Source organism: Drosophila nasuta, unplaced genomic scaffold, assembly GCF_023558535.2.
Source record: "Drosophila nasuta strain 15112-1781.00 unplaced genomic scaffold, ASM2355853v1 ctg19_pilon, whole genome shotgun sequence".
In the NCBI taxonomy this organism is placed as follows: Eukaryota; Metazoa; Arthropoda; class Insecta; order Diptera; family Drosophilidae; genus Drosophila; species Drosophila nasuta.
Genome location: NW_026869420.1, coordinates 384,825 through 407,976, shown reverse-complemented (window position 1 = coordinate 407,976; position 23,152 = coordinate 384,825). Strand labels below are relative to the sequence as shown.

Below are 23,152 nucleotides of genomic sequence, written 5' to 3'. Positions count from 1 at the left end.
AACACTATTATTATTTAGTCTTTTACCGAATGAACTGAGAACTTTTAAGCATTGAGCTTTATGTTCTTCAGTGAGTTTTTCTCTGTTTTTACTATAAGGTTTTGTAACGCGTTGTATTGCGTTATCAATACCTTTATGTGATAAATAAGCGTCTGAGTTTTATCAGAGCACTTTTGTTGATGCATTAATATGATTTATCAAGCATCATTCCATGTATTACATGTACATTTTAGCGATATCGCACCTGTACCCCTGTGGTATGGTCTGTACTATGACCATCACGTACGACAGTATTTTTTTTATATTTTTCTAAATCGTTGGCTCGACCCATGTAAGTCTTTCTCAACGATCTGTTATAAAGAAGATATATCTTCAGTTCTAGGTTAAGGGCTGATATTATTACTAAAATCAAAAGTAGCACAGTGCGTCTAAGTGTGGAGTTGTATCCACGACTTCTAATGTATTTACAACATTTGTCGTGTTATCGTCCGCTTTTGACTTGGTGCCCCATTTGTGAAAAACAATTTTAGTTAAAGATTAAGACATATATATATCTTGAATAATTGACAATTATTATCTTCTTTTTTTTTTTTGTTTATATTAAAACTCTATACCATTATTTTCCTAATTAATGAATGAATTCAACTGAGTATTACATTAAGTTTAAGTCTGAGTATAATGTGTTACTTGGAATATGGCAATATGTAAGTTAGTAATTGTTGCTTTTGTTGATGCAACGGAAACCGCATTGGCAACATTAATAATATTGGGGCGGCTGAGGCTATGGCTTTTAAAGCAGCTCGCCGCTTTACTTCGCACCACGAAGGTTGGTTGCCGTCTTCAGCAACTCGATGTTCAGTCTTCTTAAGCTGGGCAATTTTACCCAGCAGCCACCTCGCTTCTTCTTAGGTGGCTGCTCCTCGCTGCTGTCCTTGCCTTGTATTCTATCTCTATGGTCAAGCGCTTTGTTCCCGCGGCTGGATCTGCCTCTATTGCCTCTTTAAGGCTTGGCAGGTCCCTTTGCTCGACAGGAGCAGGGTGTTGAAACGTCGGCCTGGTGGTCATTCGCTATTGTAGCTCGTCTACTACTCCTTTGTTGCTATAGTGTGCTGATGTGCACACCATAGTTTTGTTAACTTTTTCACTTGACTCGACTACGTTATATCTTTTTATGGACTGCACGACTTTTGTTTGTTTCATGTTTTAACATAGGATTTGTGTATTGTGTGTTTTCATCATTTCACTGCAGCAAGACAATTGTTGAATTAATAAACGTTTATATCATTATTTGTCTTTTGATTATATCGCCATTATTATACCCGCTACCCATAGGATAGAAGGGTATTATAACTTTGTGCCGGCAGGAAATGTATGTAACAGGTAGAAGGAGGCAGCTCCGACCCTATAAAGAATATATATATTCTTGATCAGCGTCAACAGCCGAGACGATCTAGCCATGTCCGTCTGTCCGTCCGTCCGTCCGTCCGTATGAACACCTAGATCTGAGAAACTATAAGAGATAGAGCTATAATTTTTTCGAAAGCATTTATTATGTTTGCACGCAGATCAAGTTTGTTTCAAATGTTTGCCACGCCCACTTCCGCCCCCGCAAATCAAAAATCGAATAACAAGCGTAATTGTAAAGATAGAATTTTTGGTATATACAATAATAACTATAGCATTTATGATTGCTGAAAATTTGGTTGCGATCAGATAAAAATTGTAGAAGTAATTAAAGAAATAGTTTTGTATGGGCATGTATGTGTTGTATGTATGCGTATACGTATATACAGGCTCGCGTCTATATTTGTATCTATAGAAATCTGTAAAAGAATTGTCCCCACAAGCAACCAGATAAATAAGAACACTTTGATTTTGTGTTTTTGAACCACACAAACTCGCTGACAAAACTGAAGTGACGCTAATTAGACGCGTGCACAAAAGTGAAGGAATGTGTGAGAGGGACGACCAGAAGGCTCCGTTGCCGTTGCCTCTTGAGATCCCTTTCCACCAATACATACACAATATATGTAATGCGAGTTATATATATTTGACATATATATATGTGAGTTGTATTTCAATAAATAAGAATGTACACAGTGTTGTAGATTTGAACTGGTTTATTCAGAGAATTGATACAAACTGAAGTTAAGCTGTGCAAGAAGTGCTATTATATACTTGGATGTTGGCGGCAGCCAAACCGTCTGAGTTGTTTATAATTACGTTAGCATATTCTGACTTTGGGTTGTGGTTAGTGTTTATATTGGGACTTGGGTTGAGATTCGTTATTAGTTTCAGTTGCAAGAGATTGCAAGCTTGGTTGTTTATGTTTACGTTAAAGAAGCTAGCAGTCCCAGTTTGGGTTATTAGTTTATAGTGGAAGCTTGAATGTTTATGTTTACATAATTGACGATCGCAATCCCAATCTAATGGAATGCTTTGTATGTGTTAGTGTTGGATAAGTGGTAAGTGGTGACAAATGAGATGGGGAAGTGGTAAGTGGTGACAAATGTATAACTTGCGCGAATATCAATATGACTCTTGCACTTGTATGTATTTACATACGTATTTTTGAACACGCCACCTCAAGAGTTACATTGATATATAAAGAATAGTTGACAGACGAGTATTGTGCTTATTTATTTTAATTAGTTTGTTCATATAGTTTCTTTTCCTTTTTTTTTTTCTTTTCTTCTTCTGGGGATTACAATTAGATCCAGCATTTGCTGCAAAGAGTTGGGGAAACCCAGTAAAACCCAACCAGATCTATACAAATAAAAATAACCAAAAATTAAGTTTACATAGTGAAAAACAAAATATACAAATATTCAAATAATCCAGATTCAATCTCTTCCTCCAAAGGAAAATGCAAGTCTTCACCATCTCTATTTAAAGAGTCAATATTTGGTTCAACATTATTACTTTGAACCACAGATTCCTTGATTCCACAATTTATACCCATTTGGTTCATACCCGACAAGTATAGTTTTGATTGACTTATCATCAAACTTTCGTTTTCTCACTTTATTTAGTGCATGTACTGTCGAATCAAATATCTTGAGATACTTTAATACAGGCTTTTTATTATGCCACATTTCATACGGTGTTTTACTTATATTCTGCAACGCTCTGCTTGGAGATCTGTTAATTAAGTATGTTGCTGTTAAAAAGCCTCACCCCAAAAGCATTTATCAAGTTTAGCACAAGAAATCATAGAGCGAGCCTTCTCGGTGATTGTCCGAATCATCCGTTCTGATACACCATTTAATTGTGGAGTATGAGGAACCGTCAAATGATAGCTGATGCCTTTTTCAACACAGAAATCACGCATTTCATTAGAAAGGTAATCCTTACCATTATCAATATACAAGTTAACAACTTTTAATTTAAAATGAGCCTCACTTTTAGCCACAAAATCTTTGAAAAGAAAAAACGTCCGACTTATATGTTACCAAATACGTCACACAGTAATATGTATACTGATCAATAAAAACTACATAATAGTTTTATTATCTATAGTTTGTGGTGTAATTGGACCACAAACATCAGAGTGGATTACAAATAGTGGTCGTTGGATATTGTCTTTGTTCTTAAATTTTTAAAATTTTAATCTAGACTGCTTGCCACTTACACAAGCTTCACATAATTCATGATTTGACTCAACATTGTTTAAAAGATTATTATCTTCAAAGAGACCTTTTCGTTTTATTTCCAAAAATTTTCCTACACTTATATGGCCCAATCGTTCATGCCAAAATCGATACTCAGCACTATTTGGGATTCTAGACGTCAATACCTTACTGTTCAATTTAAATTTTATTATTGGTACATTGTACTCACAGAATCCAGCAAAACCAATACTCCATTTTCAAAACTCTTATGCCTTCAGGGTTGAACTCTATGGTCATCCCGGCATCCTGCATCTTTTGACCGAGAGCAGATTGTGAGGAATATCCTTAGAATTCAGTACGTTTTGTAGGGTGATTTGGTTTCCAGTGCTGGTGAGATTAAGCACTCCTTTGGCTGTAGCATGAATATATTCTTCGCGTTTGGCAATCTCTATAGCCACATTCGATTGCAAACGCTCATAGTCGGAGAATAAAGCTGCGTCATTTATGAGATGATCCGATGCTCCTGAGTCTAGGATAAACTCAACCTCATCCGTGCTCGGGCTTGATGTTGCATTTGTCATCATAAAAGCGAAACTGCGCTCCGGCTGTGCTACCACTGCTGCCGCTGCTGTTGTTGCTGCTGTTGTTGCCGTTGCCATTTGAGCCTGCCTTTCCTTTCCACCACTTTCAATTGAATTGCGATTTCCCTGTCTTTTAAAAAGGAAGCAGTCCTTCTTGAAATGACCTGGTTTTCCGCAATAAAAGCATTTGGTTTTGGCTTAACAAAGGGTTTGACTAGTTTCTTTCCAAAATTTCGCACCTACTTTATTGTTAGACTTATCTTTAAACTCCTTTTTGCCTATTGCCTGCAGCACTTTGTGGCTAGTATCCTTGCTCAAATTCGTGTTTTACATAAGCTAAGGTTAGGTTACTTTCAGGTAAGGTCTCAATCGCAGTTATAACTCCATCGTAACTGGGTGGAAGAGAAGAATAGATGGGAAACTTTATCCATCTCGTCTAGCTTTGCTCCTGATGCGATGAGTTCTGTTACAAGGTCATCGAAGAAATTGAAGTGATTAAGGGTGAAGCATCACCTTTTAACTTAAGCCCCAAAAGTTTCTTACGAAGTGATAGTTGCGATGCTAGGCTCTTTTTCGTAAATGGCATCTAAATTCGCAAAAATCTGCCTGGCTCCATCGTCATTGCTAGCAAAAGCTAAAAAGAATCACTTAAATACTCAATGATCAAATTTTTGCAGCTCTTTTAGCCTTTTTGTTTTCTTCGTTCACTTCGAAATTTATCTCATCAATTACTTTCAACAGGTCATGCTCCTCCAAAAGAGTTCAGAGTTAGAACTTCCAAATAGAGTACTTTTCACCGTCAAATGGTTTTATGTTTCTTTTACCCTTATCCATCGTTTTCCAACACAGCAACGCTTCCTAGCAAACAACCTTTTAGCAACACAACACAGTCTAGCAACACAGTCCAGCAACACAGTTTAGCAACAAAGTCTAGCAGCACAGTTCAGCAACACAGTTCAGCAACAAAGTCTAGCAGCACAGTTCAGCAACACGAAAACGGCAGCACAAAAGTGCAAGAAGAGAACTTATGGAGAAATTCAAATCACGTGGTTTTGGAATCTTTATGCGGCGATTCGTCTTGGCTTTTCCTGGAAATATGTGGAAAAATTTTATGCGGCGAATTGGTCGCAGCGTCATATATTGTGAAATTAATAAGTTATATTGTGCAATTTCTATCACACAATAATCAAACACTTTCAGCAATTATATTTCGATGCTGTATGCATGTGAATGCATACATATATACACACAAACATTCACATAGAATATGCTTTCACTTTTTATTCACTTTTATTTTCTTTTTATTTTAAACAATCAAAGCATTCCTATTATTATTCCGTTGCAATTGTGTCTGGGCCCATAACCTATAGAAATCTGTAAAAGAATTGTCCCCACAAGCAACCAGATAAATAAGAACACTTTGATTTTATGTTTTATGAACCGCACAAACTCGCTGACAAAACTGAAGTGACGCTAATTAGACGCGTGCACAAAAGTGAAGGAATGTGTGAGAGGGACGACCAGAAGGCTCCGCTGCCGTTGCCTCTTGAGATCCCTTTCCACCAATACATACACAATATATGTAATGCGCGAATATCAATATGACTCTTGCACTTGCATGTATTTACATACGTATTTTCAACAGTATCTGTATGCAAGAGGCACTGCGATAGCTCTATTGGTAGAGTGCAAGCATATTACTGTTTTTTTTGAATCGTATTTACAACAATTATAAATAAAAATTGTGGATTTTATTAAAGAAATATTTTGTATGAGCAAAACCGCCTGCTATGTATGTATTGTATGTATGCGTATACGTATATACATGCTCATCTATATTAGCATCTGTATGCATAGGGGTTCTTAAGCAATGCGATAGCTCAGGTGGTAGAGTGCAAGCCGCGTATGTTGTGGTGCCCGGGTTCGAACCCGCTCGAAGTACAAACTTTTTAACCACCCGGCCGGTGGTGCTTGAGTTCAAATCCCGATCGAAAATACATGCATATTTATTTTTAATATTTTGAGATTATTACCGCATTATTTTGCTTTTATTCAAAATGGGTAGCGGGTATTTCACAGTCGAGCACACTCGACTGTAGCTTTCTTTACTTGTTTTCCATTGCATCATTGAATGTACTAAATGTACCCGCTGTTAAGATCATTTTGAATGACTCATTGGCACAGTTTTTGATCATTGCCGATATCGACTCTTTTGTCGCGAATTTGTCGGCATTATCGGCGTCTAATCCGCCGTCTATGTAAGCTGCTTCAGCTGCTTACGCATATTGTCTATTTCGGTAGCGTACTGGGACGCCGTTTTGCCTTTTGTTGGGCATTCATTAACTTGGCTTTTATAACGTCAGGTGATTCGCCTTTTATGTTTACCTGCAATATGTTAATTATTGCCTGTATTGATGTCGCATGTTCGACTTTGTACGTCAATGGTCCAATAATTTTGGTATTGAAGACCTCTACGGCTAAAGCTTCCTGATCTCCTTTAGTTAGATCCGTCAACTTTAATGCTGTCACAAACCTGTTTAGATGAAGTTTCTTACCATCGAATTCAGGTATTGTGGCGGATACCTGTTTAAGGTATGCTCTATGAGCTTCCAGTGTATTGGCCATGTTTATGGTAGCAGATTGTAATATATTTATTTTTATCTCTTCTATGGATTCGATATCGCTTTCGATATCCAAATCCTCTTGCGGTTGTGACTCGTCCAGTCCTTTTAGCTGGCTTTCGTCGAATTCCGCTATTTTGAATATTTCGGTTGGTACTTCTATTATAATACTGTGTCTAACACTATTATTATTTAGACTTTTACCGAATGAACTGAGAACTTTTAAGCATTGAGCTTTATGTTCTTCAGTGAGTTTTTCTCTGTTTTTACTATAAGGTTTTGTACCGCGTTGTATTGCGTTATCAATACCTTTATGTGATAAATAAGCGTCTGAGTTTTTATCAGAGCACTTTTGTTGATGCATTAATATGATTTATCAAGCATCATTCCATGTATTACATGTACATTTTAGCGATATCGCACCTGTACCCCTGTGGTATGGTCTGTACTATGACCATCACGTACGACAGTATTTTTTATATTTTTTCTAAATCGTTGGCTCGACCCATGTAAGTCTTTCTCAACGATCTGTTATAAAGAAGATATATCTTCAGTTCTAGGTTAAGGGCTGATATTATTACCAAAATCAAAAGTAGCACGTACAGTGCGTCTAAGTGTGGAGTTGTATCCACGACTTCTAATGTATTTACAACATTTGTCGTGCCCCGCATTTGTGAAAAACAATTTTAGTTAAAGATTAAGACATAGATATATCTTGAATAATTGACAATTATGATCTTCTTTTTTTTTGTTTATATTAAAACTCTATACCATTTTCCTAATTAATGAATGAATTCAACTGAGTATTACATAAATTGCAAATTAGCAAGTTTACATGTTTTCTACTTATATTAAGTTTAAGTTTTTGTAAATCGTTGGCTCGACCCATGTAAGTCTTTCTCAACGATCTCTTCTGTACTAGGTTAAGGGCTGATAGTAATAATTACTAAAATCAAAAGTAGCACCTACAGTGCGTCTAAGTGTGGAGTTGTATCCACGACTTCTAATGTATTTACAACATTTGTCGTGTTATCGTCCGCTTTTGACTTGGTGCCCCCATTTGTGAAAAACAATTTTAGTTAAAGATTAAGACATAGATATATCTTGAATAATTGACAATTATTATCTTCTTTTTTTGTTTATATTAAAACTCTATACCATTTTCCTAATTAATGAATGAATTCAACTAAGTATTACATTAAGTTTAAGTCTGAGTATAATGTGTTACTTGGAATATGGCAATATGTAAGTTAGTAATTGTAGTTTTTGTTGATGCACCGGAAACCGCATTGGCAACATTAATAATATTGGGGCGGCTGAGGCTATGGCTTTTAAAGCAGCTCGCCGCTTTACTTCGCACCACGAAGTTGAATGTTGAGGGCTGCAAGGCGCTCCTTGTAGCGCTGTCGGTCTTCCTCGTTGGTTGCCGTCTTCAGCAACTCGATGTTCAGTCTTCTTAAGCTGGGCAATTTTACCCGGCAGCCACCTGGCTTCTTCTTAGGTGGCTGCTCCTCGCTGCTGTCCTTGCCTTGTATTCTATCTCTATGGTCAAGGGCTTTGTTCCCGCGGCTGGATCTGCCTCTATTGCCTCTTTAAGGCTTGGCAGGTCCCTTTGCTCGACAGGAGCAGGGTGTTGAAACGTCGGCCTGGTGGTCATTCGCTATTGTAGCTCGTCTACTACTCCTTTGTTGCTATAGTGTGCTGATGTGCACACCATAGTTTTGTTAACTTTTTTCACTTGACTCGACTACGTTATATCTTTTAATGGACTGCACCACTTTTGTTTGTTTCATGTTATAACATAGGATTTGTGTATTGTGGGTTTTCATCATTTCACTGCAGCAAGACAATTGTTGAATTAATAAACGTTTATATCATTATTTGTCTTTTGATTATATCGCCATTATTATACCCGCTACCCATAGGGTAGAAGGGTATTATAACTTTGTGCCGGCAGGAAATGTATGTAACAGGTAGAAGGAGGCATCTCCGACCCTATAAAGTATATATATTCTTGATCAGCGTAAACAGCCGAGACGATATAGCCATGTCCGTCTGTCCGTCCGTCCGTCCGTCCGTCCGTCCGTATGAACACCTAGATCTGAGAAACTATAAGAGATAGAGCTATAATTTTTTCGAAAGCATTTATTATGTTTGCACGCAGATCAAGTTTATAAAGGAAGGGGGCGTGGCAAAAATTTGAAATAAACTTGATCTGCGTGCAAACATAATAAATGCTTTCGAAAAAAATTATAGCTCTATCTCTTATAGTCTCTGAGATCTAGGTGTTTATACGGACAGACGGACATGGCTATATCGTCTCGGCTGTTGACGCTGATCAAGAATATATATACTTTATAGGGTCAGAGATGCCTCCTTCTACCTGTTACATACATTTCCTGCCGGCACAAAGTTATAATACCCTTCAACCCATGGGTAGCGGGTACAAAAATGTAATAGGTTCGTAGTCAAGTTCATAGTAGCAGCACGTCAGTGCTCTTCTGTTGTCAAATTGTTAATGTTCTTTTATTAAAATTATTCGGTTGGCTTAGCCCAAGTACATAATGGGGAATGCCACTGCGCTGCCGTTGGCAGCGGCAGAAGAGCACCTGTGTATATATATCTTATATACTATGTTCGGGAGAAAGTCTTATGGGCATATATATATATTGCTAGCTGTCAGCGTGGGAATGCTGACTTAGCTTGAATGCTGTCTTAGCGTGCAGCAGAAGTGGGTGATCGTATTTCACGTCCACTTGAGTTTGCTTATTTATGAAATACAACTCAGTGTTGCTGTTTAGTTATTGGTACAGTGTACCCTCGATATATGCACATACTACAATACATTGATGACCGCCGTGCCGAGAAGGACATTCTGTGCGTTATTGGCAAAGTAATTTTCACATTTGTTGCCGTTGGATTCGGAGTGGACTGTATCGGAGAAGAGGAAGAGGCACCATTATGGGCACTATCGCCCCAATGAAGTATAGTTGAGTGTTGTGCCGCCCCTTGCATGTGAAACAATTGTGCGCACTCGTACACTCTCGGAGTTGCTGACCTCTTGCGAAACAATTTAAGCATCTGACAAGAAATGATCGACATCTGCAAGAAACTCGGACTCACCCGGACAGGGTGATTCTCCTTTAAGCACAAGTCACACGATTTGCCTTTCGGAGTGACTCGGGCCTCAAAAGAGTTGACTCGCCTTGAACTCTGTGGACGGGATGGTCCAGCAGTCGCGTTCTGTGAGTTGGCAGTTTGTTTACGTCCTCAATCGCCTCGAGCGTAAGATAGCGCTCGTTGAGGAACGAGAGTGTGAGCTTGGAGAGTTTGGACGAGCAGAGGAATACGAGGATGCAGTCTGCGAACGGACTGCAGACGGAAATGTCTGAATGCTCAAGAGCGGTCAAGCAACGCTGAATTGTGCTCTACAGCTCCTTAATCGCTGCCCCGACTCTTGGGTAACCATGGACAGATTGAAAAGGATTTTAAATTGGATCGTTATCAACAAGCGCTTGTTTTCGAACCGCTCGCAGGGAGCACCCAAGCCGACGCGAAACCATCGTTCGTCGATCTCATTGGCCTCATCTGTGGTTTTGAATTGAGATGGAAAAGTTTCTCAACAGGAGTCAACCTCGGATTGTTGACATAGAAGGCCGTGAAAAGATCACGGAAGGTTGGCCACAGCAAGTAATCCCCACGGAATACTTTGGTGTCGACTGAAGGGAACCGGCAGCCACTGGAGTACACAGGAGGAGCGGATGCTTCACTCCTGGTTGACCCAGAAACTTGGGTAATTAGCCCTTTTACACGGGCGAGACACCGCTCATACACTGCATAGCAGTGGTCATATTTCGCCTCCATGGCCTGTATGCCTTCGTTGTCACCGTTTCGTCTCGCCGTCAGCGCACGTGGCATAAGCGGCCTCGACATTGTCCTAGAGGACTTGCAGCCGGTCACGACGGACCTCTTACGTATGTACATTGTCGTCTTCGGCTGAAGGCCCCTTGACCCGACTCTCGAAGTGCACCAGTTTGTCAGAGACGCTGACGAAGTTGCTGAGAGCCATCGCACGGGTTTTGCTAAGTTTAGCCTGGACGGATCGTGTAGTTGGAGGTTTGGGCAACGAGTGGCGGATTTGGACCCCGAAGGAGCGGGCGAAGCGGACGACAGGGGACGAGCTGTGGTCGGAAGCTTTAATGAAAGTTTAGACTCTATATAATAATATAATAACAAGTAAGAAAGCTACAGTCGAGTGTGCTCGACTGTCAAATACCACTACCCATTTTGAATAAAAGCAAAATATTACGGTAATAATCTCAAAATATTAAAAATAAATATACATGTATTTTCGATCGGGATTTGAACTCGAGCACCACCGACCGGGTGGTTAAAAAAAAGTTTGTACTTCGAGCGGGTTCGAACCCAGGCACCACAACATGCGCGGCTTGCACTCTACCACCTGAGCTATCGCATTGCTTAATAACCCCTATGCATACAGATGCTAATATAGACGAGCATGTATATACGTAGCACCGTCGGGCGATTTAGTCTACATGAGACCACCTCGAGCAATAGTCTCAGATTAATAGGCTTTGCAGCTGCGCATAATATGGTAGTTCGTAGTACTGGATTCCGTCATTTGGACATCCATAAGGCATCCTGGCTCTCTCCCGATCGACTGACCAGAAATCAGATCAATCATGTTGTGATCGATGCAAGGCTGTAACGTGCAACGATATACGCCGCAAGGACGGACGGACGATCTGTGGGTGCGGGGCACGCTTTAGTATCCGGCTCTAGCTCGTCGGCTTTGGGGGTGGTGGTCTTGCTTCCACAAATCTATCCTTTTCGCTGCGCACTATTATTAAGAAGATTCGAATTGAGCGTGCTGCGACATAGAGAAAAGCTAGAAAACTAACCGGAAGAGAAATAAAAGAAAACTAAAGTTGCTATCGTTTGCCTTTGCAGAGAGTGAAAGAAAAGAAACGAGAGAGAGAGAGAGAGAGAGAAGAAGATAGAGTACGAGATTTAAATTATCATCTTGTCACTGGTATTGCGTGACAAGGATCCCCACCATCCTATGATCACAAGCGTCAGAGCATGGCTCTGGTGATCCCTTTGGGCCCTACGACGGCGGAGCCTAAGGCCAGGTTCGGCTAATCAAAAGAAAAATTATTCCATGTTGAAGTTTGTTTTAATTAACAAAAGAATATAATATTTAAATCTAATAATTTTTAAATTGTATTTGAGAATGTTTACATTTTTGGGCCGTATTTGTTTTTTCCTAATTGTTTAATATTTATTTTTTAACAATAATCATATAATTTGACTATTTTAAATTTGCTTTGTTTTCATCGGCTGTGTTTCATTTCATTTTTGTTTCTATTTATTATGAATTAATTTATCTTTGCGCAACTTTTATCTATTTTATTATTCTTATTTAACTTTTCTGTAAACTCATTTTTGTTGCGTGAATTATTTGTGTGTGCGTAATGTGCAAAAATTAAAATATATGTACAAGATGTACATTTTTCAGTTTTCGTTAACGAACTTACCCCCAGAACTCCTGCGGCGGTGATCGATCTCCGGCGAAGTGCTGGAACAGGCTAAACGACGAGGTGTTGCATAATAAAAAAAATAAATTTTGCACAATAAGCACATCCGCACATTTTGAATTAACACTATCAATCTTTAGTACAACAAATTATTACTTAATTTAGACAAAATTTTACTTATAATTCATGTTCCTTTCTAGACATGACTTTCAATTTGTTTTTAATTTTCGGTTTGCTTTTTGAACATCTATTCATTTCTTTTCATTCTTATCTTTACAATTTTACAGCACTCTTGTTTTAATAATTTCCTTTTACAATTTCATTCTTTTTATCTTAATCGCACTTTTAAAATCTGTTTTAATCTATTATAATTGCGATTGCATTTATTAATTTTGATTTTAATATGTGTTGGCGCTTCGCTTTTAAATCGGATTAATTAATCTGCATTTTTATTTATTTTATTTTTTGTTGCAATTGCTTCAATTAGTATTCAGACATAAGTGATTTTAATTTTCTTGTTTTGTAGTGCACCTTTTACATTTCTTAACTCGTCTGTGTTTTAACAAAACTGCACTTCCATTTTCTATTTTTTATTTAAATTTTGACTTTGTTTTCGAATGTGTAAAATTTTAATTTGTTTCGTGCGAAAGCGCTACACTTTTTAAACATTTTATAACTTGCAATTTGCATTTTGTTTGTTTTGTTTTATTTAAAATCTAACTTTCTTTTCAAGCGCTACCCTTTTCGATTATTTCCAGAACTTGTAAATTAGATTTTGTTTGCTTCGATTTATATGAGTAGCATGATTTAATTTATATCATTGATTTGTTTTCACAACACTTTTAAATGATTTCACTTCGAGATTGGAATCTTTAGAGATTCATAGAATGGTTCACTATTATGTTGCTCGCAGTTTAAGGTTACAGATGGCGCCTAAAGGCGCTCCGTTGGCCAGGCGGTAACCAGCAGAGGCATTCCGCTGACCACGAAGTGACCTGAAGGGGTGCTCCGCTGGCCGAGCTGGCCGGTGAGGGTGCTCCGCTGGCCGAAAGGGCCGGTAATGGTGCTCCGCTGGCCGAAAGGGCCGGTGAGGTGCTCAGCTGGCCGAGAGGACCGGTAATGGTGCTCCGCTGGCCGAAAGGGCCGGTGATTGTGCTCCGATGGCAGAGAGGGCCGGTTCAGGGGTGCTCCGCTGGCCGTGAGGTCGGAGAGGTGCTCCGCTGGCCGAGAGGACCGGTGCAGGGGTGCTCCGCTGGCCGAGAATGCCGACGCGGGTGCTCCGCTGGGCGAAAAAACCTGCACGGGTGCTCCGCTGGCCGAAAGGGCCAGAGCAGGGGTGCTCCACTGGCCGAGAATGGCGGCACGGGTGCTCCGCTGGGCGAAAGGGCCTACTGAGCGCTCTGCTGGCAAACGAAGCCTGCTGGGCGCTCCGCTAGGCAAACGGAGGCTGCAAGGGGCGCTCCGCTGGACAATTAGCGGCAGGCGAAAGCACTTCGTCGAAGCAGTCTGCTTCAAAAAGGACCAAGGAGAAGAAAACGATCCTGCGAACACAACTACTGTTAAACATAAATCCATTCGTGACATGATAAAACTTTTCCTTACCAATTGACAAAAATTGAGATGGAAAAAATATCCTCAATAGCTGGATGCCTTCAGATTAAAATCTTCTATTATTACGCGTCTAGGTACGCAGCCGGTCATTAGAAAAATGACCAAACCGGAACCGGCTTTCGCTAAGTTGGCCGCGCTCAAGCTGATGCAGCTGGCGCAGATGTCAAAGCTGAGCTTTCCAGTGCAACCGATGTACAACTCTAAGCTTATTAGCAGTTTTACAACACCACCTTAAGCTCAGTTTTACAGAGCTACTTTAAGCTCAGGTTAACAGCAGCTTAAGGTAATTTGGTAGACTGAAAGTGCACACTTTTAGGCACTGAATACAACAATACATATCTTGGCTTAAAGGTAGCATGCTTTTAAGCCCTGTGTAAAACAAAACATAAGGTGACGCAAAACTTGCATACTTTTAGGTGCTACCTGAAACAATATTAAACTTGGCTAAGACCTAGCAAACTTTTAGGCCGACTTTAATGCCTGTTGCTGCTAGGCGCCGTTACAAGGCACGCATCTAATATACTCGACGTGCGATCCTGTCGGGTCCCAACATCGACTCCGACCATTATCTTGTTGCAGCTAAGATTCGTACACGGCTTTTGTGTGGCGAAGATTGCACGTCGAAGTGCGTTAAGAAGGCTAGACATCGGAAAGCTGCAATCACAACAGGCGAAGAATGCATTCTCCACTCACGTCTCGGGGCTATTAAGCCGAGCACCTTCAATACCTAAAGACATAAGCGATATGTGGGCGCTCATATCTCACTCCCTGCGAGCTTCGGCAGAAGAAGTGCTTGATTCCAGCGTCCTCTAACAAGGAATCCATGGTACGATCAGGAGTGTCATGACGCAACAGCTGCAAAGGACGCCGCCTACAGAAGAACAATGCAGGCGGGGGCGACACGAGCTATTGTGGATGTCTACAGGTCAAGAAGAAGAGACGAAAAACGCCTTTCAGACGCAAGAAGAAAGAGCAGGAAAGGCGAGCGTGTGAGAGCATAGAGAGCAGCAGATGCAGCAATGAAGCACGTAACTTCTACCAGAGGGTCAAGCGTCTGACCCAAGGATTTAAGACTGGTGCAGTGGCGTGCAGGGACGATGATGGAAATCTTGTCACAGAAGCAGAGGTCGTGCTGAGGTTATGGAGGGATCACTTCTCGAGTCTGTTATCTGGCTCAAGCACAGACTCTGAAGACTATGATCCACGAACCCCAATCTATGGCACTGATATTGAAGTGCCAATCCCAAGTCATATCGAAGTCAAGGATGCAATCCAACGGCTTAAAACAACAAGTCTGCAGGTGCTGACGGCCTGCCGGTAGAATTGTTTAAGGCAGCTGGTGATATGTTGGTAGGGAGCATGCACCAACTAATCAGTAAGATATGGCTCACAGAGAGCATGCCCGAAGATTGGAACCTCAGCATGATCTGTCCCATCCTGAAGAAGGGTGATGCCACGGTGCGCACCAACTACCGCGGAATTAGTCTTCTTCCAGTTGCATACAAGGTCCTAACGAGCGTATTGTGTGAAAGACTGAAACCCCATGCTGAAGCATGGATCTTATCAGTGCGGGTTCAGGCCTGGCAAGTCCACTGTTGACCAGATTTTCACCTTGCGCCAAATCCTGAGAAGTCTGACGAAAACCAGATCGACACGAGCCATCTCTTCGTCGACTACAAAGCCGCATTTGATAGCCCCCGGCGAGATCGCCTATATGCCGCCATGTCTGAGCTTGGTATACCAGCAAAGCTGACTAGACTTTGCAGAATGACTTTGAGCAACACCATCAGCTCTGTCAATGTAGGATGTGGCCAATCCGAAACCTTTACTACCAAGTGTGGCCTCAGACAAGGTGACTCGCTGTCTTGTATACTCTTCAATATTCTAATGGAGAGTAAGAGAGGCTGGTGTACATCGGACGGGCACGATATTAACCAACAGATTTGTCCAGCTCCTTGGTTACGCTGATGATATTGATATCATTGGCCGCACCAAGCGTGATGTCACAGGAGCCTTCGGGGCTATTGAAAAGGAATCAGCAAAAGTAGGACTAGCGGTGAATATGGAGAAAACAAAGTTTATGGTGTGCTCTAGCAGAGAATCGCGGCGTCTTGATTCTCAGCAGACTGCAGAAAACTATAGCTTTGGGTCCGTCAAGGAGTTTATTTCCCTAGGCACTGCTATAACAAGCACAAATGATGTCAGTCTGGAGATTAAGCGGAGAATAACACTTGCCAACAGGTGTTACTTTGGGCTCAGTAGGCAGTTGAATAGTAGAGCTCTCTCTCGACGCACAAAAACCACACTCTACAAGACGCTCATTCTTCCAGTACTCCTATATGGTGCGGAGTGCTGGACAGTGACGCAGTCAGATGCAGCTGCTCTTGGAGTGTTCGAGAGGAAAAATTCTTCGTAAAATCTTTGGTCCAATCTGCGTGGACGATGTTTATCGCATCAGATATAACCACGAGTTGTATGAGCTGTACGGTGATGTTGACGTGGACAGTCGAGTGAAATCTCAAAGACTTCGCCGGCTGGGCCACGTTGCCCGCATGGATGAAGACGCTCCGGCTCGAAAGGTGTTTGATGCGGTGATTGTTGGGACACGAAAGAGAGGACGACCACGAACGCGTTGGCAAGACCAGGTGATGGAAAACCTGTCCACACTTGGGTGTTACCAACTGGCGAAGGCGCGCTCAGGACAGAGACGCGTGGAGGCACATTGCGCTTCAGGCTGAGACCCGATAAAGGGTTGTCATGGCCATATAATAATAATAATGTATATACGTATACGCATACATACAATACATTCATAGCAGGCGGTTTTGCTCATACAAAATATTTCTTTAATAAAATCCACAGTTTCTATTTACAATTGTTGTAAATACGATCAAAAAGTTTTGTACCCGAGCGGGCTCGAACCCGAGTCCCCGATTACCACAACAGTAATATGCTTGCACTCTACCAATAGAGCTATCGCAGTGCCTCTTGCATACAGATACAAATATAGAGGCGAGCATGTATATACGTATACGCAATACATACAACACATACATAGAAGGCGTTTTTGCCCATACAAAACTATTTCTTTAATAACTTAAACAATTTTTATCTGATCGCACCCAAATTCAGCAATCATAAATACTATAGTTATTATTGTATATACCAAAATTCGCAATTCTAGCTTTACAATTAAGCTTGTTATTCGATTTTCTTGATTTGCGGGGCGGAAATGGGTGTGGCCAAAATTTGAAGCAAACTTGATCGCCAATGTAATAGGATCTTTTTGTTTGTGACAATTGGACGCCGTCGCGACAAGCGTTTATGTTTAGTGTCACATACGAGAAATTATTATGGAGGTGGATATATTACTCCCCAACCTATAGAGGTTAGCTTGTCCTCAAGCGGTTAGTTCAGGGTACATAAGTGGGACTGGAATTTCAATATTATCGGTTTCAGCATTAGCACTTATGTTTGTGTCATGTTTTCTTACAAATTTTTGGTTTATTGTGATGAATAGTGTTTTAATTTTCTTATTCACTAAGTGGTATATAACTATGAGGATTAATATTAATACAATCATAATTATTGAATACTTATAAATGTTGTTTACTCTATTGTTAGACATAATCATTTCTTCTGGTTCTGGTTATGTTCCAGGTTATTATAATATTCGGCTCCACTATTTGTGTGAGTTCTTGTTTACGGTATTTATTAAAAGTACAAATTGGAGTCTCATGTTTTATTATATTAGTTATGCATTGGTCATTTATGATCTTTTTAGAGATTGTATTCAAAACAAAGTTATTATGTAGATAAAATTTTCCTTCAATATCTTCATTTACAATATGTCCATTCTTATCTGGGTAAGGAATTACTTAGAAAGTTAGGTTTCAAGATTACTCAATGGGATATGGAACATTATGAAAATTTCGTTTGTAAGTGTATTTAACCATGCAGAAGTTTTAATATTTATTAATTTTTCGTGATTAATATGATCTATTTGATCGTGTTTAAGTAATTTTGGATTGAAGATTCCTAAGCGAGTTAATTGTAAGCCTAGTTCAATGTCTTCTATATATTCGGTGAAATGTTCAATGTTAAAAATTAATGAATTTAATTGTTTTTCTTCCTCCAAAATTTTGCTTTTTATTATTTATGATGTTAATACCTTGTTTGGTATGCACATATATCGAGGTTACACTGTAACCAGAGTATCGCTGTATGTCAGCCGGTGTGCATAACACATACTCCTCCATATATACGTATAGATATAAATATATATACTAAATGACAAGTATAATAAGCTTTCATATATGCATATATTGAGAGAGTAACGAATATGAACAGTTAAGTAGCGACACTTTCGTTACAGTTACATTCAGACTCGAGTGCAAGTTATCACCCAGCTCACATAACAAATCTTATTGGAAATACAAATACTTTCAATTTCTCACTTCAGGATATTGCCAATTAGTCCAATTCTAATTGCGCAGTCATTTTGATGTAAACAATTATGCCTTAGCATAAACACAATTAACGTAAAGCCCAGATCATAATGCGCAAACCTAAATGTAAACTCAACAGCGAATGCTGACATGTCAAAACGCAATTGTAAACACAATTGCATTTCACACTTCGATATTTGATTTCATCATCCGTTTTGTATAAACATAAAGAAGTTTTGTCCCATCTTAGCTGACTTGCAGCATAAGTCCACTTTTGTACTTTAGTTCTAATTTGATATCCGAATAAAGCGGAAGCTTGCAGCTCCCAACAAAAAATATATTTTTCTATTCAGTACAACTGAATCGATTAATTGGCGCCCGAACGTGGGACTCGTGTTAAAACATACAAAAAGGATCCGTAACTAAATCCTTTGTATCCACGAACCCCAATCTATGGCACTGATATTGAAGTGCCAATCCCAAGTCATATCGAAGTCAAGGATGCAATCCAACGGCTTAAAACAACAAGTCTGCAGGTGCTGACGGCCTGCCGGCAGAATTGTTTAAGGCAGCTGGTGATATGTTGGTAGGGAGCATGCACCAACTAATCAGTAAGATATGGCTCACAGAGAGCATGCCCGAAGATTGGAACCTCAGCATGATCTGTCCCATCCTGAAGAAGGGTGATGCCACGGTGCGCACCAACTACCGCGGAATTAGTCTTCTTCCAGTTGCATACCAGGTCCTAACGAGCGTATTGTGTGACAGACTGAAACCCCATGCTGAAGCATGGACCTTATCAGTGCGGGTTCAGGCCTGGCAAGTCCACTGTTGACCAGATTTTCACCTTGCGCCAAATCCTGGAGAAGTCTTACGAAAACCAGATCGACACGAGCCATCTCTTCGTCGACTACAAAGCCGCATTTGATAGCCCCGGCGAGATCGCCTATATGCCGCCATGTCTGAGCTTGGTATACCAGCAAAGCTGACTAGACTTTGCAGAATGACATTGAGCAACACCATCAGCTCTGTCAATGTAGGATGTGGCCAATCCGAAACCTTTACTACCAAGTGTGGCCTCAGACAAGGTGACTCGCTGTCTTGTATACTCTTCAATATTCTAATGGAGAGTAAGAGAGAGGCTGGTGTACATCGGACGGGCACGATATTAACCAACAGATTTGTCCAGCTCCTTGGTTACGCTGATGATATTGATATCATTGGCCGCACCAAGCGTGATGTCACAGGAGCCTTCGGGGCTATTGAAAGGAATCAGCAAAAGTAGGACTAGCGGTGAATATGGAGAAAACAAAGTTTATGGTGTGCTCTAGCAGAGAATCGCGGCGTCTTGATTTTCAGCTGACTGCAGAAAACTATAGCTTTGGGTCCGTCAAGGAGTTTATTTCCCTAGGCACTGCTATAACAAGCACAAATGATGTCAGTCTGGAGATTAAGCGGAGAATAACACTTGCCAACAGGTGTTACTTTGGGCTCAGTAGGCAGTTTAATAGTAGAGCTCTCTCGACGCACAAAACCACACTCTACAAGACGCTCATTCTTCCAGTACTCCTATATGGTGCGGAGTGCTGGACAGTGACGCAGTCAGATGCAGCTGCTCTTGGAGTGTTCGAGAGGAAAATTCTTCGTAAAATCTTTGGTCCAATCTGCGTGGACGATGTTTATCGCATCAGATATAACCACGAGTTGTATGAGCTGTACGGTGATGTTGACGTGGACAGTCGAGTGAAATCTCAAAGACTTCGCTGGCTGGGCCACGTTGCCCGCATGGATGAAGACGCTCCGGCTCGAAAGGTGTTTGATGCGGTGATTGTTGGGACACGAAGGAGAGGACGACCACGAACGCATTGGCAAGACCAGGTGATGGAAAACCTGTCCACACTTGGTGTTACCAACTGGCGAAGGCGCGCTCAGGACAGAGACGCGTGGAGGCACATTGCGCTTCAGGCTGAGACCCGATAAAAGGGTTGTCATGGCCATATAATAATAATAATGTATATACGTATACGCATACATATACATACAATACATACATAGCAGGTGGTTTTGCTCATACAAAATATTTCTTTAATAAAATCCACAGTTTTTATTTATAATTGTTGTAAATACGATCAAAAAAAAGTTTGTACCCCGAGCGGGCTCGAACCCGAGTCCCCGACTACCACAACAGTAATATGCTTGCACTCTACCAATAGAGCTATCGCAGTGCCTCTTGCATACAGATACAAATATAGAGGCGAGCATGTATATACGTATACGCATACATACAACACATAGACGGCGTTTTTGCCCATACAAAACTATTTCTTTAATAACTTAAAAATTTGTATCTGATCGCAACCAAATTCAGCAATCATAAATACTATAGTTATTATTGTATATACCAAAATTCGCAATTCTAGCTTTACAATTAAGCTTGTTATTCGATTTTCTTGATTTGCGGGGGCGGAAATGCGTGTGGCCAAAATTTGAAGCAAACTTGATCGCCAATGTAATAGGATCTTTTGTTTGTGACAATTGGACGCCGTCGCGACAAGCGTTTATGTTTACGATATGACTTGTGGGAAAGAATTTGGAAGATAGGGGAATAATTATGAGTAAGTGTCACATACGAGAAATTATTGTGGAGGTGGATATATTACTCCCCAACCTATAGAGGTTAGCTTGTCCTCAAGCGGTTAGTTCAGGGTACATAAGTGGGACTGGAATTTCAATATTATCGGTTTCAGCATTAGCACTTATGTTTGTGTCATGTTTTCTTACAAATTTTTGGTTTATTGTGATGAATAGTGTTTTAATTTTCTTATTCACTAAGTGGTATATAACTATGAGGATTAATATTAATACAATCATAATTATTGAATACTTATAAATGTTGTTTACTCTATTGTTAGACATAATCATTTCTTCTGGTTCTGGTTATGTTCAGGTTATTATAATATTCGGCTCCACTATTTGTATGAGTTCTTGTTTACGGTATTTATTAAAAGTACAAATTGGAGTCTCATGTTTTATTATATTAGTTATGCATTGGTCATTTATGATCTTTTTAGAGATTGTATTCGAAACAAAGTTATTATGTAGATAAAATTTTCCTTCAATATCTTCATTTACAATATGTTCATTCTTATCTGGGTAAGGAATTACTTAGAAAGTTAGGTTTCAAGATTACTCAATGGGATATGGAACATTGTGAAAATTTCGTTTGTAAGTGTATTTAACCATGCAGAAGTTTTAATATTTATTAATTTTTCGTGATTAATGTGATCTATTTGATCGTGTTTAAGTAATTTTGGATTAAATATTCCTAAGCGAGTTATTTGTAGGCTTAGTTCGATATCTTCTATATATTCGGTAAAATGTTCTATGTTAAAATTAATGAATTTAATTGTTTTTCTTCTTCCAAAATTTTGCTTTGATTATTTATAATATTAATACCTTGATTAAATGTATTTATAAAATCATTAAGATTATTTGCCTGAATTGAATTATGGGCAATAATGTTAATTTGGTTTTCAAATTGTTTCTTATCTTCTTCATCTAACGTGCCAAAAGGAATTTAAGTGATGATCCTATGAAATCGAATAAACCTCGTTTAGTACGACTTGTTATTCTGATACCTGCCATTTGTTTTTCTAATTTATTCATTAAATATTTTATTTGGGGGTACTTGTTAAAGATATGGCTTTGAGTTAATAATAAATCAAAAGAGTTCTCTATTTGTGTTACGTTTATAGTTAAACAATGATGTTCGAAGGATATTGGTAAATTAATTGTTCCTGACTCAAATAGGATGAATCCTTGATCATTTTGAATGGGATTTACTTCGACTTGTTGAGCATTTACGGTTGTGCAAATAATTGACAATATAAGTAACATCAGCAATTTAGGATGTTTCATCATTTGGGCTGGAATTACCATATTTGCTTTTGTTAATTACTTTCTTCTTTTTAAACTTCGATCTATAGTGTGTAACTTTTCTGCCTCTATTAGTTTCTTCGTAATGCTTTTCATCGAGCTTTTAATGTTACCTGACTTTTTGAAAGGATTTGTTGTTTTTGATTTAACCAATGGAGCTTGTCTAAATCGTGTATCTACTTCAAAATCACTTCTGTTTTATTGAGGTTATTTATTTGATTTACTTTATTCTCTTGTGAGTTATATTCAGGGGTTCCTGCATAAATAAAAATATCTGCTGGAGTTCTATTAGTTGCCTTATGTTTCGTTTTATGATTATAAGTATATAATATTGTTTCGAACTTTGTAATTTTATTTTCAATATTATCGTCGCTTCCTATTATTCTTAACTTTTCATTTATAGTTTTATGAAACCTTTCTATATTTGATATTCCTGTTTTACTTGTTGTTATGTTAATTTTATGCCTTCTTCTTGTAACCAAATTTGCAAAGCTGCACTGATGAATGCTTATATATATATATATTTCTATGGGTTTTCCCATTTCATTGAAAACTTTTAGTAAAGCTCTTTTAGCTTCTAACTAATCTCTACTTTGAACTTCAACTAATGTTGTGAATTTAGAATAAACATCTATACAAGAAAGAAATTGTTTCTTATCTATCATATAAAAATCTATAACATATTTATCCCTAACATTAAGTACTTCGGGTGTTATCTCGAACGTGAGTTTTGTATCTCTATGTTCGGTTTTAGCTATGTTGCAAATTTCACATTCATTAATTAGA

The 23,152-nt window shown here is 39.4% G+C and overlaps 1 protein-coding gene across 1 annotated transcript; it reads left to right on the top strand.

Annotated features, from left to right (window-relative positions):
• The first annotated feature begins 16,354 nt into the window (after positions 1-16,354).
• LOC132797772 (uncharacterized) lies at positions 16,355-16,720 on the top strand. Its single transcript, XM_060809552.1, has one exon. It carries the CDS (start codon positions 16,355-16,357, stop codon positions 16,718-16,720), a length of 366 nt encoding a protein of 121 aa, XP_060665535.1.
• Positions 16,721-23,152: the final 6,432 nt, after the last annotated feature.